Here is a 13558-nt window from a genome sequence, read left to right as displayed (position 1 = left end):
CAAGTTACTGAGGTAGGGATGGTGGTAGAGACCTTGGCAGTGTCAGCGAACACAGTAGCCCCCAAACTGATAATACACGTTAATCAGATCTCTTCTGGCTGTCACACATATTGTGATATGTATTAGGACCTATATGACGGCCAGAAGAGAGATATCATGAGCTTTAATACACACATGCATACATCACATGAACCTTAAGTTAGTAAACAATATAACACATAATTGCACATATATGTAATACATTTGATGAGTGGAACTATTACTTACCTGCAGAATTTAAATAAAATTTTTTCGAACACTAGAACTGGACCCGTGCTCCCCAGTATCGTCAGAGGTTGCCCAGCAAACAGTGAGTAGGCAATCCCCGTTAAGGACGCTCCCAACAGAGACTCTATTGCACTCTGTTCAAGGAAGAAAGAAATGAATAGAAGCAACATATCATAAATTTATCTCTAACCTACTGGAATACATGTTAGACATCTGGAAAATAAAGCACAAACTGAGCACTTACAAATGTAAAGCAAACACAACCTCAATTCTCAATATTACATTTTCAATAGAGAAAATCACAAATACATTTTCAGTACCCATAAAAAACTGCTTTCTTTTGGCTTACTGAAGCGAACTTTCTGCACTCATCCTTAATTAAAATTTAATGCTGTGAGACAAGGGAGCAGAGAGTACACAGAAAGAGACAAACATCAGGGCTTAGGTCTACAGCAAGTAAAAAAGGGTATTACTGTTTTAATATGTCTGCTTGGCTGAAATAGTTCAGCTTAAAATACACATTACATATTCAAAATGATGCTATAAAAAGAATCTTCCATCAAATAGATAATAGATTAACATGTAACCCTAGTTTAAAGCAATTAATTACTCTGATAAGCTTAGCCAATTAACATAAAAAATGAAATACTTGAAACAGATGAGACCATCTCTGTAAAATAATTCAGTGTAGCTGGGCATGATGGCGCACACTTCTAATCCCAGTACTTGGGAGGCTGAGACAGGAAGATTGCAGGTTCGTGGCCAGCCTCAGTTACTTAGTGAGGCGCTTTGCAACTTAGTGAGACCATTTCAAAAAAAAAAAAAAAAAGCTGGGCGTGGTGGCGCACGCTTGTAATCCCAGCATTCAGGAGGCTGAGACCGGAGAATTGCAGTTCACGGACAGCCTCAGATACTTAGTGAGGCCCTCTGCAACTTAGTAAGACCCTGTTTCAAAATAAAAGAATAAAAAATAAAGTTGGAGGTGTAGCTCAGATGTCAAATGGCCCCGGGTTCCATTCCTAAACCCGGAAAAAAAAAAAAAAAAAAAAAGAATAAACTAGAGCTGGGGTGTAGCTCAGAGGTAGAATGCCCCTGGGTTCCATCCCCAGTACTACCCCCCCCCCAAAAAAAATTACAGTGACCATAAGAGGGCTCATTCAAGGTTGGGGGAATAAAAAGATAAAATGTGAAAATGAAAATCTTGGAGCAATTTTAAATCCTAGCTAGTCCACTGGCTGTGTGCCACTACAATGACCTGCCTGCCTAGAAGCTGAGGGTGTGGGTTGATGGGCGCCGTGACAGAGGGAGGCCTCAGAAAGGAAGAACATTCGCCATTTGCACAGGTGGAGGCCAACCAGACGCTCTGCAGAGGAGCAGCCCAGCACTGGTAAAGGTGGGGACAGACAGCAGTGCGTAAGAAACAGTGCTTCTGCATGAAGGAGGACAGCCCGCAGAGGAGAGGCCGAGGGCGGCTTCAACCAGCTCTGAGCTGCAAGGCCGGGCTTTCTTCTTTTTAAATGGGGTGATGCTAACCAGGAGAATTAAGCAGCGTTTGTGAAAACACCTCGCAACACAGTGTATAGCTCCTGGAAATTCATCGGTAAACTAGTACTTGAGAAATGGTAGCAATTCTTATTAATAACTCAGTAACAGCGTCTTCCAGAATCTCTCAAAGTAAGAGGAGGCAGCAGAAGAGGAACTGAGAGAAGAAAAACAGGTGAAATAAAACAAATCTGTCTTTGGCAACACGAAGAAAAATTGTCTACTTTAGAAACAGATTTGTTAATTGTATGGGATAAAGTTGTTCTCCTGCCTGTGGGGAAACAGGTTTATGCTAGAAGATGCTGGTAAGCCGTCCTCAAAAATCCCTCGTTCAGTGAGAATCTGCATATTTAGGAAGAATTTAGGCAGAGCTTAAGTTAAAGGGGAAAAAGTGTGTGGAGAAGGAAGCGAGAAACTGAAGAGAATGGGGAACCAAGAACTGCTAGCAGGCAGATGGCCAACACTATGGGCTCCGACCTCAAGCTTGGGTTTAAGAGCGGGTGCCGCCAGGGGGAGGAGCCCTTACCTTCACCCCGCCCCCTACGGACACATCTGCAGAAACCAAACTTTCCCTTGCCCACACCTAGTGTTTCCTATATTTTGAACTTCTTCTATGTTTATTTCCAAACTAAAACCTCTTTCCCTAAAGAAATCACAGCCCATAGCCCGCCCGCCAGCCCCCACTCCGCCCAGTTTCCCGGCAGAGCCCCCGGGCCCTTCCTGGGCACACTGCTCTCCTGCACTAAGGCACTGAGCACTCCTCGCTAGTTCCTCCTCCTCCAACCTCGGACTCGGATTGTGCAAATGATGCCATCCTCACGCCTCCTCCAGGGCTGTGAGCCTCGCTGCATCTCATGTGCAGTCGTCTCCCCCTCCACCCCACAATCTCGGTAATTTCCCACTTTCCCTTCTCGCATCTGTCTGTCTACACCGTCATCTATCTGTAGGGCCGGTTCCCTGACTTTATATTTCCTCGTGCAAATGTGCACCCTCATATGTTCGTTTCTACCTGGAGTCCTCACGAGGCAACCACAAACTAAAGGGCAGGACCCTGGGACACTGCTTCTCAACACTCCGCTTTCCATCTCTGCTTCTCCACCTCCCATCCTTCCTCCTTGACCCCGCACACGGGGCTCGGTGGCCTCCGCACACAGGGCCTTTCTCTTCCCCTCGGGGGAGGATCCTAGCACAGGAGGGACGTGCTCTGTTTAGACCTGCCTGCCTCCCTAGTGCCCAGAAGGGCAGGAGGAGATGGGGCGGAGACAACCCATCAGCACAGCAGCAGCTTTCCCACACAGCAAGAGACAAAGGACATTTTCACAGGGACCAGCAGAGTGACATGTACAATTTGCAAGAGCATGCAGAGAAACATACAAAATATATGTAGGACTGATACAATGTTTCAGCAATAAAGTAAGAAGAATCTATATAATCAAAATAAATTCAGAGTTCAAAGAAATTTCAGTGCTCAGGCTTATCTCCTGAAACATCTCACATGAATGTCATTACTTAAGCTTTGGATATTTTTTAACCTTTATAAAAATACAAAATTTTCTCTCAAGAGTAAATATAATTAAATAAAATACACTTCACTTATAAGACATCATCGTCTCGTTTAATGGCCATTAATATATATATCCCCCCTCCAAAAAAAGCTGCTTTTCAACATTTTACAAAGCACTGCAGTTCCTCATACAGTATTACCAAGTATAAAAAAGCATTAAAACTTTCATTTAGTCAAATCAAAGGATGGGGGCAACTTTCAATAATACTTTCCAAACAAATAAAAGCTTTGGCTACTTTCACACAGATTTAATAACAGCAAAATTAAAGGTCACTTCAAAAATTCATCAGCTCTGCGATTATATTCTATTCTTCCACACAGTCTATTCTGGGCCTACGAGCCACAGCTGAGGGGTTAATGTTATAACTGTAACTGACCCTAAGTTGGCTTACAGGACAAAGCAGCCCTGGAAATTCCCCCACCCGTGCCCACCCGGATCAGGCCAGCTGGTCTCCCCACGGCCCACACCCCCCAGAAGAGCCTTTTACTCGGATTACAGAACCATTCCATCCAGCGTGGCAGGGTAAACTTGCAGTTGTCGGGTTTGGGAGTTTGGTTTTACCTCAACTGTGCATCTTCTCCTGTTCAAATGGCTTCCACAGCAATTACCTTTGGGGGAAGTCTGCTTTGGGACAGGTTACTCATGCTGTGGGTAGACTCTTCAAATAAGAAGTGCGAATCGTGAGACAAATGCGTCAGACACTTGCCTCTGAAGAGCTGGGAGCCTGGCCACTATCAATCTTTGTACTCACTATTCTGCCTTGTGTAGCTTCTCCAAGCAGCCCTCCAAAAGTGATTACAGGAGACATACAGGCACAGTATAGGAAAAGAATCGAGGCCAGGCACTGCAGGCTTAGTGCATCCTTGAAGTCACTCAAGAAAAAAGGTGCTTTCCTTTTGATGTCAAGTATCAAACCACCAAAAAGCCTAAATAGGTGAGATGAAACTCGTCAAACTGTACACTAGAGGATTCTAGCTAGTTCAAACTAAAACGATGGGCTACACAAAACTGCAGATGCCTAGCGCAGTCAACAGAAACTAAAATCCAACTTAAACGATGGTATAAATTATAAAAGATACACGCATTTAATTGAATCTACTGATAGAGGAAAGACAGAGCTGACTAGGCTAAAAGACATATACATCATTGTCTGGACTACCTACTGAACAGACTGCGGGTAAACGACTTTATAAGTAAATGTAACTTTGGACACAAATGTGCAAGGAAATAATACAATAAACAAAACCTAACCAGTCATGAACATGTGCATAAGCAACTCTATTCATTACTGCTCACATTCTATGTCTTATAGGCAACTGTTAGAAATACCAAGAAGGCAATTATTGTCCCAATACCCCTTTAACATGAATGTAGCATGCGGTGCTGAGTTGCACAAGTAGGTAATTATATGTCTGCCTAGGAAAAGAAAAACCTGTAAAGCTATTTTAGTACATTTATTTTTATATGTATTTACACTAGACTAGTATGTATATTAATGGAACTAATTGGTTTTTTAGTAAGAATGTTAAAATCTGCATTTATATTAAGATAGCAAAGCCAATATCATTTTGACTTTTTTTGTGTTTGTGTGTGGTACTGGGGTTGGAACCCAGAGGCTTTCCTACCTCCAGGCTATACTCCCAGACCTATTTTATACTTTTTTGGAAACAGGGTCTCACTAAGTTGCTGAGAGCCTCACTCAGTAGCTGAGGCTGGCTTTGAACCCGTGCGATCCCCATCTCAGCCTCTCAAGCGGGGGGATTACACGCGTGTGCCATCACGCCTGGCTTTGACTTCTCTTTTTTTAAAAAAAAAATCAGACTTTTACGTACATCTAGTTTGAAAATATCTCAATAAAATATGAACTCCGCAAGAGGCAGGGACTTGTTTTTATTCCTTGCCCTATCTCCAGTGTCTAGAGCACTGCCCAGGGAGACAGCAGATACTCGATAGACACTGGTGACTCCACCAACAATTCAAAAAAGCTCGATGACTCAAAAAACTGTTCATCATTCACGTACTGACTACAGGACAATACACCAAAACCCTACCTGTGACCTTTCAAATGCTTTGCATGTTTTACACTTTATCATTTTGACTGTTTTAAAGTAAAATAAATCCTAAACATGTGCCGACAAGTGGCAGAAGGTATGCTCTAAGTAATCTGACAGCAAGGAAAATCAACTTGCAATAAAAAAGATGCAATAAAAATCTAGCAAATGAACCTAGAACACCCAATCAATAATTCGTTACTCAGCAGGTGGCTTGTGGAGACTCTCGGGTAACTCTTGAGATCGACCCGGGCTTCTCAGGGAGGACCTAGCTCTCAAGTTCAAAGGAACAGCAGCTCACAGGAGTCAGGCTCCGTTTGCACAGGGTGGCGTCTCACTCCCTACTGACGTTCACAGGGACTAAAAATACGGCTCACTAGTCAACAGAGCAGTTGTGAGTTTAAGCTTGTCTGAAGTCTATTCATTACGCCAGCTGTTAACTCTCCCTGTACACAGCAGTACCCTTTACCTCAGGCATGACACCCAAGTCTCTAACAGTGTGTCCCGTAAGATTCTGGCTTTATAAGTGAAAACTAAAGATGCACGATCTTGTAGTTCCATAGTGATCATCAGGAGACAGCAGTCAACAGCCACACTTTTCTATAACGTGAGATGTCATATACCAACTAATTTTTTCTAACAAGGTTTCCAGAGACCATTTCTGCAGGTTAATCATGCTTATCCATTTAATCTCATAAAGTCATGTTTATTTGAAATCTATGCATAACCCACAGAAATCAATCATTATAATTTCTCTTCCTTCTCATAATTCTCAAATTGGATGTGGAGAATTGTAAAAGGACTCTATTACCTTCATTAAGGACTTTATAAAGGCAATGAAAATTCACCTTTACACTCTATTACTGTAATTTCCAAGCATACTGTCCATAATTTTAATTTTAAACTAAAGCTTGATATATTCTATTAAAATATTTTCAATGCAAATAAGCTTAAGACCATATACCTAGTCAATGAAGCGCATCTTTATAAACATGAAAGAAATATTGTACAAGCTTAAGTCTCAAACACTTGGAAATAAAACTGCTCATGTCTTTTTCATCAAATCAACCCTAGTCCCCTAGAGATAGCTGTCTGTACCCACCGTCCAGTCCTCTGGAGCTCAGGCCCCGCATGATGCACAGCCTCCTTCGGGGCATCGCCAGCTGTGGGGGCAGACCCATTGGGAAACACAGGAATCTTTCTCTTTTCCTAAATTTCACAAAAAACACATTTTTCAGAGTTCTATTTAAAAGAGAAAAATTGAGATTGCCTCTTTAATGCTAACATCACATATCATATGGATTATATATCTACCCAATTATACTAGAAAAACATACTTCCTAATGTATACTTCTTTAAACAAATTACGCTTAAAACAGAATCAAATACCTGTTTCAATTCAAATTTTAAATTTAGGGTTAACTTTTTGCATTCTAATCTAATATCAGTAAAGTATAAAACATATCCATACATATAATTTCCAAGTTACAATTCACCAATAGCCATGAACATAAATATCACACACAAAAAAATCATCCTCTCTCACTAAAATTGTTTTCTTTTTAAACCCAAGAGCTTTCTACCTTTAAGCTACATTCCCAGACTTATTTTATATTTTGTTTGGAAACAGGGTCTCACTAAGTTCCTGAGAGCCTACGTAGCTGAGGCTGAGGATGGCTTCTAACCTGTACAATCCTACTGGTCTCAGCCTCCCAAGTACTAGAATTACAAGTGTGAACCACCAAGCCCAGCTCCAAATTTTTTTTTTTAATATTACTCATGTTAACTATTGAGAAACACACTTGGCATCGATTTGTTTGTTTTTTGAGGGTCTGGGGATAGAACCCAGAGGCATTTGACCTCCGAGCTACACCCCCTGCCCAATTTTTTATTCTTTATTTTGAAACAGGGTCTCATTGAATTGCGGAGGGCCTAAGTAGCTGAGGCTGTTGGCAAACCACAATCCTCCAGTCTCAGCCTCCCGAATGCTGGGATTACAAGCGTGCACCACCACGCCCAGCTTGGCATCAATTTTTAAAGCGCTATTCACTTTCACTAAAATTCTTCCCTTAAAAATTAGCATAAGCATTGTTTATTAAACACGTTTTTATAAAAATCAATTTCTCATTACATTTTATCTTAAACTAAGAAGTACCAGTTCTTTTCTTTTTCTTTTTTTTTAAAGAGGTCTTGTTAAGTCACTGAGGATCTTGATAAGTTGCCCAGGCTACTACAGAACCTGCCATTTTCCATCTTAGCCTCCCAAGTACTAGGGTAACAGGTGTGCACCATAAGACTGCCATTTCCAAGACAAAGGACTGTCTCCCTCATGCGCAAAGTAAGAAGCTTTTACCCATAATCAAAGAGTATGTGTGTGTGCACACACACACACACGAGGCAAAAAAAAGGAGGGGGCGGAGACAGAGAAAGACGCAAGTGGTCCTAGGAGGCCACCCAAAGTCAGAGAGTGGCTGAACTATAACTTACAAGTCTGTATTAACAGACTAGCAAGACTCAGCAGTAAATAACAAGATGACTATTTGAAAATGCCAAAACTGAAGTTTAGGGGAAAGAGAAAAAAATTATTGTATTCATAAAAAACAAAAACTATGAAAAACACCATATATCTATGGGATAGAGTAAAACATCACACATAAAATAGCCCTTTATTACAGAAAAAAAAAAAAAAGATGAGTCAAACATGTAGGGCAGAAAATGTGAAAACAAGCCTCTGCTGAAATAGAGTTTTTAAACCAGAAAATGTGTTTTTTTTAAAAAGCCCACTTTTTTTTTTTTCCAGTACTGGGGTTGAACCCAGGGGTACTCTTCCTCTGAGCCACACCCCCAGTCCTATTTTTTATTCTTTAGTTTTGAAACAGGGTCTCACTAAGTAGCTAAGGCTGGCCATGAACGTGCAATCCTCCTGTCTCAGCCTCCCAAGTACTGGGATTCAAGCATACACCACCATGCCCAAGAAGCCCACATTTTTAGAAAGGAATTCTGAAATAAAATTTATCTTGTTTTTGTTTCTTTTTGGTACTTGGGATAGAACTCAGGGGCACTCGCTCTCTCAGCTACACCTCCAACCCTATTTTATTAATTAATTTTGAAACAGGGTTTCACTAGGTTGATGAGAATCTCATGTTGCTGAGGCTGTCCTTAAACCTGCAATCCTCCTGTCTCAACCTCCCAAATATTGGGATTACAACTGTGTGCCACAACACTGGGCTTGAAATAAAGTTTAAAAGCTGCTCTGTTTGAAAAATATAATGGATGATTAGCCCATTACCTAAACAGGATAAGATGTAACAAGGAGGTAACAACTTTGCAAACCGAGCAAAGAGATTAATAAATTAAACCTAAATAAATTAATTAATAATTAATAATTTAATTTATTTATTTAAAACCTAAATGAATAGCTACTATTCCAGGAAAATAAAACTCGCCAAAAGTGACCCAAAGAAAAAAATAAAAAGTTTAAAACTAATTTCCATAGAAAAACCAAGCAAGTTGTTAAAAGTCTATCATATGATAAAAGATGCAAGCTGAAACAATATTACCAAGAAATTCTTCCTAACTTTTGAAAAAAATTATTCTACACCATTTGAACTGTTTAAGAACATCAGCAAGTGGAAAACTTTAGAAACTCATTTTTATAAAAAAGTCTAACAATGCCAACAAGCAAAGACGGTACAGAAGTCTATGGACCAAAATACTTACAATGGTGCAAATGCCTTAAATAAATACAAAAGCAGACAAACTCCAGCTAAATCTACTCCAAGAATGTAAGTGTTCCATGTTAAAAAAAAAAGCTATTAATAAAACTTACCAAAATAATTGGTAAATAAAATGAATATAACCAGCCAGGCGTGGTGGCGCAAGCTTGTAATCCCAGCGCTTGGGAGGCTGAGAAAGGAGGATCGAAGGTTCGAAGCCAGCCTCACTGTCTTAAGAGACCCTGTTTCCAAATAAAAGTATAAAATAGGTCTGGGAGTATAGCCTGGAGGTAGAAAGCCCCGGGGTTCCACCCCCAGTACCACCACCCCCCAAAAAAATCTATATACCTATATACCTATATACCTATATACTTATATACATATATACATATATACATATATACATATATATCTTGTAAAAAACCTGGGTATCTCTCATCCATAAAAACCAGAACTAGAAATGTTAGGGATTTCAGAGTTTTTCAAATTTTAGAATAATTGCTTAGACTTTATTTGGTTGGGCACCCTTTTCTTTGTCTTTCTGGGGAACTAGGGATGGCACCCAGAGGAGTTCTGCCTCTGAGCCACACACAAAGCCCTATTTTATTTTTCATTTTGAAACAGCTTCTCACTTGGTTGCTGAGGCTGGCTGCAAATCTGATTCTACTGCCTCAGCCTCCCAAGTGCTGGGACTACGGTGAGTGCCGCTGCACCTTTTAATCTGAAAATCTGAAACATTTTGAGCATCATTTCAGCTTTCACAAAGGTTCTAATTTTAGAGCATTTGGGATTTCAGAATAGAAATGCTCAGCCTGTATATAACAAAGGAAAATACAAAAAAGTATACATAGTATAACAACTTTGGTAAGAAAGAGGAAAAATAAGGCTTTATTACATATTCATATTTGCACATAATGAAAAGAAACTACAATTTTTAAGAACTTAATATAACCAATGGCCAACTACATGAAGTGGGTTTAACCGTAAGAAAGTAAAGAGACAAGTACTACTTTTCTGAATGTGACCCTTTAAATATTTTTTTAATTTATTTTTGAGGTACAAGGGATAGAACCTAGGACCTCAAGAACTCTGCCAAGAGAACTACAACCCCAGTTAACAAGTTTTAATTTTCGAATCATAAAAATGTATAATCGAAAACTTTAACTAAAACATTTTTAATTAAAAAAATAAAGTAAATCACAGAACACCTCCAGATGCCTACCTGAGAAGGAACACTTTTTGGTGGCTCTATGCGAATGGAAGGATCCCACTCTCCTGGGGGCAGGACAGTCACTTGATCTAAAAATTCATCAATTCCAGATAGGAGGTCATTTCTGTCTTTTGCTTTATAGGCAACATCATGAAAAATCTAAAGAGAAAAAAAAAACCATATTGAATATAAAGGTTTTAAAGTTGAAATAAATTTTACCCATGTTAAATTCACAGCAGATAAGAAATAATCCCACAATGAAGATATTATCTAAACTCATGTCTCAGCTCAGGTGGGCATCCACTGACCTTGGAAAACACATTTAAAGGTAACCCGCTATTAGAATTGTCAGATGAGTTCACAATACAACAGCTAACAACAAAAGAAAATAATGATGTTTTTAATGGTTTGAATTAATTTTGGGGAGGTACTAGGGATTGAACCCAAGGGGCATCCTACCTCTGAGCTACCCCAGGGGTATTCTACCTCTGAGCTATGCTCCGGGGCTAGCCTCAAACCTGTGGATACTCCTTTTTCAGTCTGTCAACTCCCAGCCCAAGACAGTAATTTTTTTTAAAAAAAAGAAAAATTTTGTATAGGAACTACTTGTAATTCATTACAGAATATAAAATACTGTAACATATCCTTCTCTGACATTTAAATGTCCTTTATTCTAAGGGAATAATCATAGATAAGTAAACTATTTTACTCAATTTACTTAATGACAAATGTTTACTGGTTCCCACTACTTGGGAGGCACAGCTCCAAGCTCTGCAATGGCACAATGGGGACTGGTACCGGGGACCCTTTTTCTAGGGAGAAAGACAGTTAAAGCCAAGTACTAACTAAATGTATCACTGTAGGTAATGATAAATGCTCTGATAAAAGTAAAGCAGGGCACAGAACGGGAAGCTGGGAGGACAGGTGGCCAGTAAAGGTCTGTCCAAAGAGGCAATGCTGCCAGACATATCAAAACAAACTGAGAGAAGACACCGGAAAGGGGAGGGCGGGGTGGAGAACGCACTCTGCAGAGGTCTACCTGTTGTAAACATTCAGGGGGAAACTGCGCATCACATGGGGTGGGGAGGGGAGGCTACCCTGGCCAAAATGGGGAGAGGGGCGAGCAGCATGCAAACACCAGCTTAGACAAGCACCCAGAGGCTGGCTCAGGTAGGACTTAGGAGGACCATGACACCCATTTTAAACATATATAATAGGATGGCACTGATACTTCAGATCAAGGAAATGATACATTCAGCTGTGCGTGCCATTAGCAGTGTAGACTGCTGCCGCCTGCAAGATGAAGATCCACGAGCCAGGTATGGTGGTGCGCACCTATAACCGCTGCCACTCAGGAGCCTATCCCAGGCCAGCCTGGGCAACCTGCAAGACTCTATCAAAACAGAAAGGACTGGAGTGTTTGCCGAGCATGTGCCGGCGGCTTGGTTCAATACACAGTACTGCCAAAACATGGAAAGAAAGGAGATAAGAGTCCAAGTTGCAGAAATGGCCATGAAAACAGAAAGAATATGAGCGATTAAAAGCAAACACATCAAGTGATAAAGCCAACAGAATCTGGCCACTGGTTGAGGCAGGACAGAGAAATAAGAGGGGAGGCTACTCAGATCCCGCCCGAGGGGCGTGTTGTAGACACCTAACAAGCACCTCAGGGAGACAAGAGTCCCAATCTAAATGTAGGATGGTCAAAGACAAGGTCCCAGAGAGAGAAGAGAGAGAGATTTGTGGGGTAACAGACAAAGTTCTGAAGAAAAAAAAAAAAAGAAACAACATCCTGAAATCTAGGATAAAAAATTTTCAAGATTACAAGAAGGCAGTCAGTAATTTCAAAATGTTTAAAAAGAAAAAAGATCAGAAAAGACCCACTGATCCTGACAGAAAGGTCTTGAAGGCTTTACCAAAAGCAAGTGTTTGAAGAATGACTAGGAAGCAAAATAATACAGACATCAGGACCTATTTCCAAGCTTCATTATGAGAGAAAGGAAGACTATCATGTCATGCAATCCCACAACCTCTGTGCACTTCAGCGGGACGTGTGCAGTGAGTGTTTTAGTTACCTCATCCGTCATGAGCGTGGCTATGGATCGGCCAATTTCATGGTACTGTGGTGCTTTGCCTGCCGGACCCAGCAACAGAAACAGAAACCTAAGGGAAGATTAGTACGTACAGATTTAAAAATAAACAACATGTACACACAAATCTAGGCAATTGCTTTACAAGAAAACATTCAAATAGAAACACAGAAACAACACTCAAATCTTTTTGCAGCCCCCCCGTAAGAATCACTAGGACATGGGCGACCGGCTCTGCGGGAGCAGGTCACATCGCAGCCAACTGTCTGAGCTGCTGTCACTTGCCGTGGGGCTGCAAAAAGCTAAGGAATTACCTCTCATCTAATTCCCATCTTCTCTAGATCTTTGTTTCTTTCTTTCCTTTTCTGAGGGCATAACCCAGAGGCTTTCTACCTCCAGGCTATACTCCCAGACCTATTTTATACTTTATTTGAAACTGGGTCTCACTAAGTTGCCGAGAGCCTCACTAAGTAGCTGAGGCTGGCTCTGAACCTGCGCGATCCTCCTGTCTCAGCCTCCCAAGCGCGGGGATTACAAGCATGCGCCACCACGCCCGGCTTGGAAGGAAGAATTTTTATTTATAATTCCAAATTTAAAATCAAAGCTCTTATTATTCAGTGACTAAGTAAAAAATTATTTAACTTCCTACTTGGTTATATTCGTATGTGTGTGTGAGTGTGTGTGTGTTTGTGTGTGTGTGTGTGTGTGTGTGTGTGTTACTAAAGATGGAATCCAGGGGCTTTTTTTTTTTTAACCTCTGGGCTACACCTCCAGGTCTATTTTATTTTTTATTGGAAACAGGGTCTCACTAAGTTGCTGAGAGCCTCACGAATTGCTGAGGCTGGCTGGGAACCTGTGATCCTCCTATCTCAGCCTCCCAAGTACTGGGATTACAAGTGTGTGTCACCATGCCCCGCTTACTTGGTTATAGTGTTGTCAACAGTACAGTAAAACATTAAGTTACACTTACCCAAACTTTAATTATGCATCAAACTTCATTAGGTTTACATATGAATCAATTATTTTTCTCACTTATCACAACACTGCATCATTAAAGAAAGCTAAAGCAAAATTTGAAATAAGTACATTTTCATCAAAGTCCTATTAATTCTTCATA

General features: G+C 40.6%; 1 protein-coding gene across 14 annotated transcripts in view; it reads right to left on the bottom strand.

Annotated features, from left to right (window-relative positions):
- The window catches only part of SLC4A7 (solute carrier family 4 member 7), a gene marked incomplete at both ends in the record, with an annotated part of 104111 nt that overhangs the window by 29731 nt on the left and 60822 nt on the right, over positions 1-13558 (bottom strand). For all 14 annotated transcript variants that reach the window (XM_080715931.1, XM_080715940.1, XM_080715937.1 and 11 more), the window contains 5 exons: positions 268-401; positions 4126-4300; positions 6528-6634; positions 10364-10510; positions 12427-12514. In XM_080715931.1, the coding sequence (XP_080572057.1) occupies positions 268-401; positions 4126-4300; positions 6528-6634; positions 10364-10510; positions 12427-12514 (651 nt within the window). The remainder of the gene's footprint in view (positions 1-267; positions 402-4125; positions 4301-6527; positions 6635-10363; positions 10511-12426; positions 12515-13558) is intronic.

The sequence above is a fragment of the Muscardinus avellanarius genome (assembly GCF_963383645.1).
Source record: "Muscardinus avellanarius genome assembly, chromosome: 18".
Taxonomy (NCBI): Eukaryota; Metazoa; Chordata; class Mammalia; order Rodentia; family Gliridae; genus Muscardinus; species Muscardinus avellanarius.
This window is presented reverse-complemented; position numbering and strand designations above follow the sequence as displayed.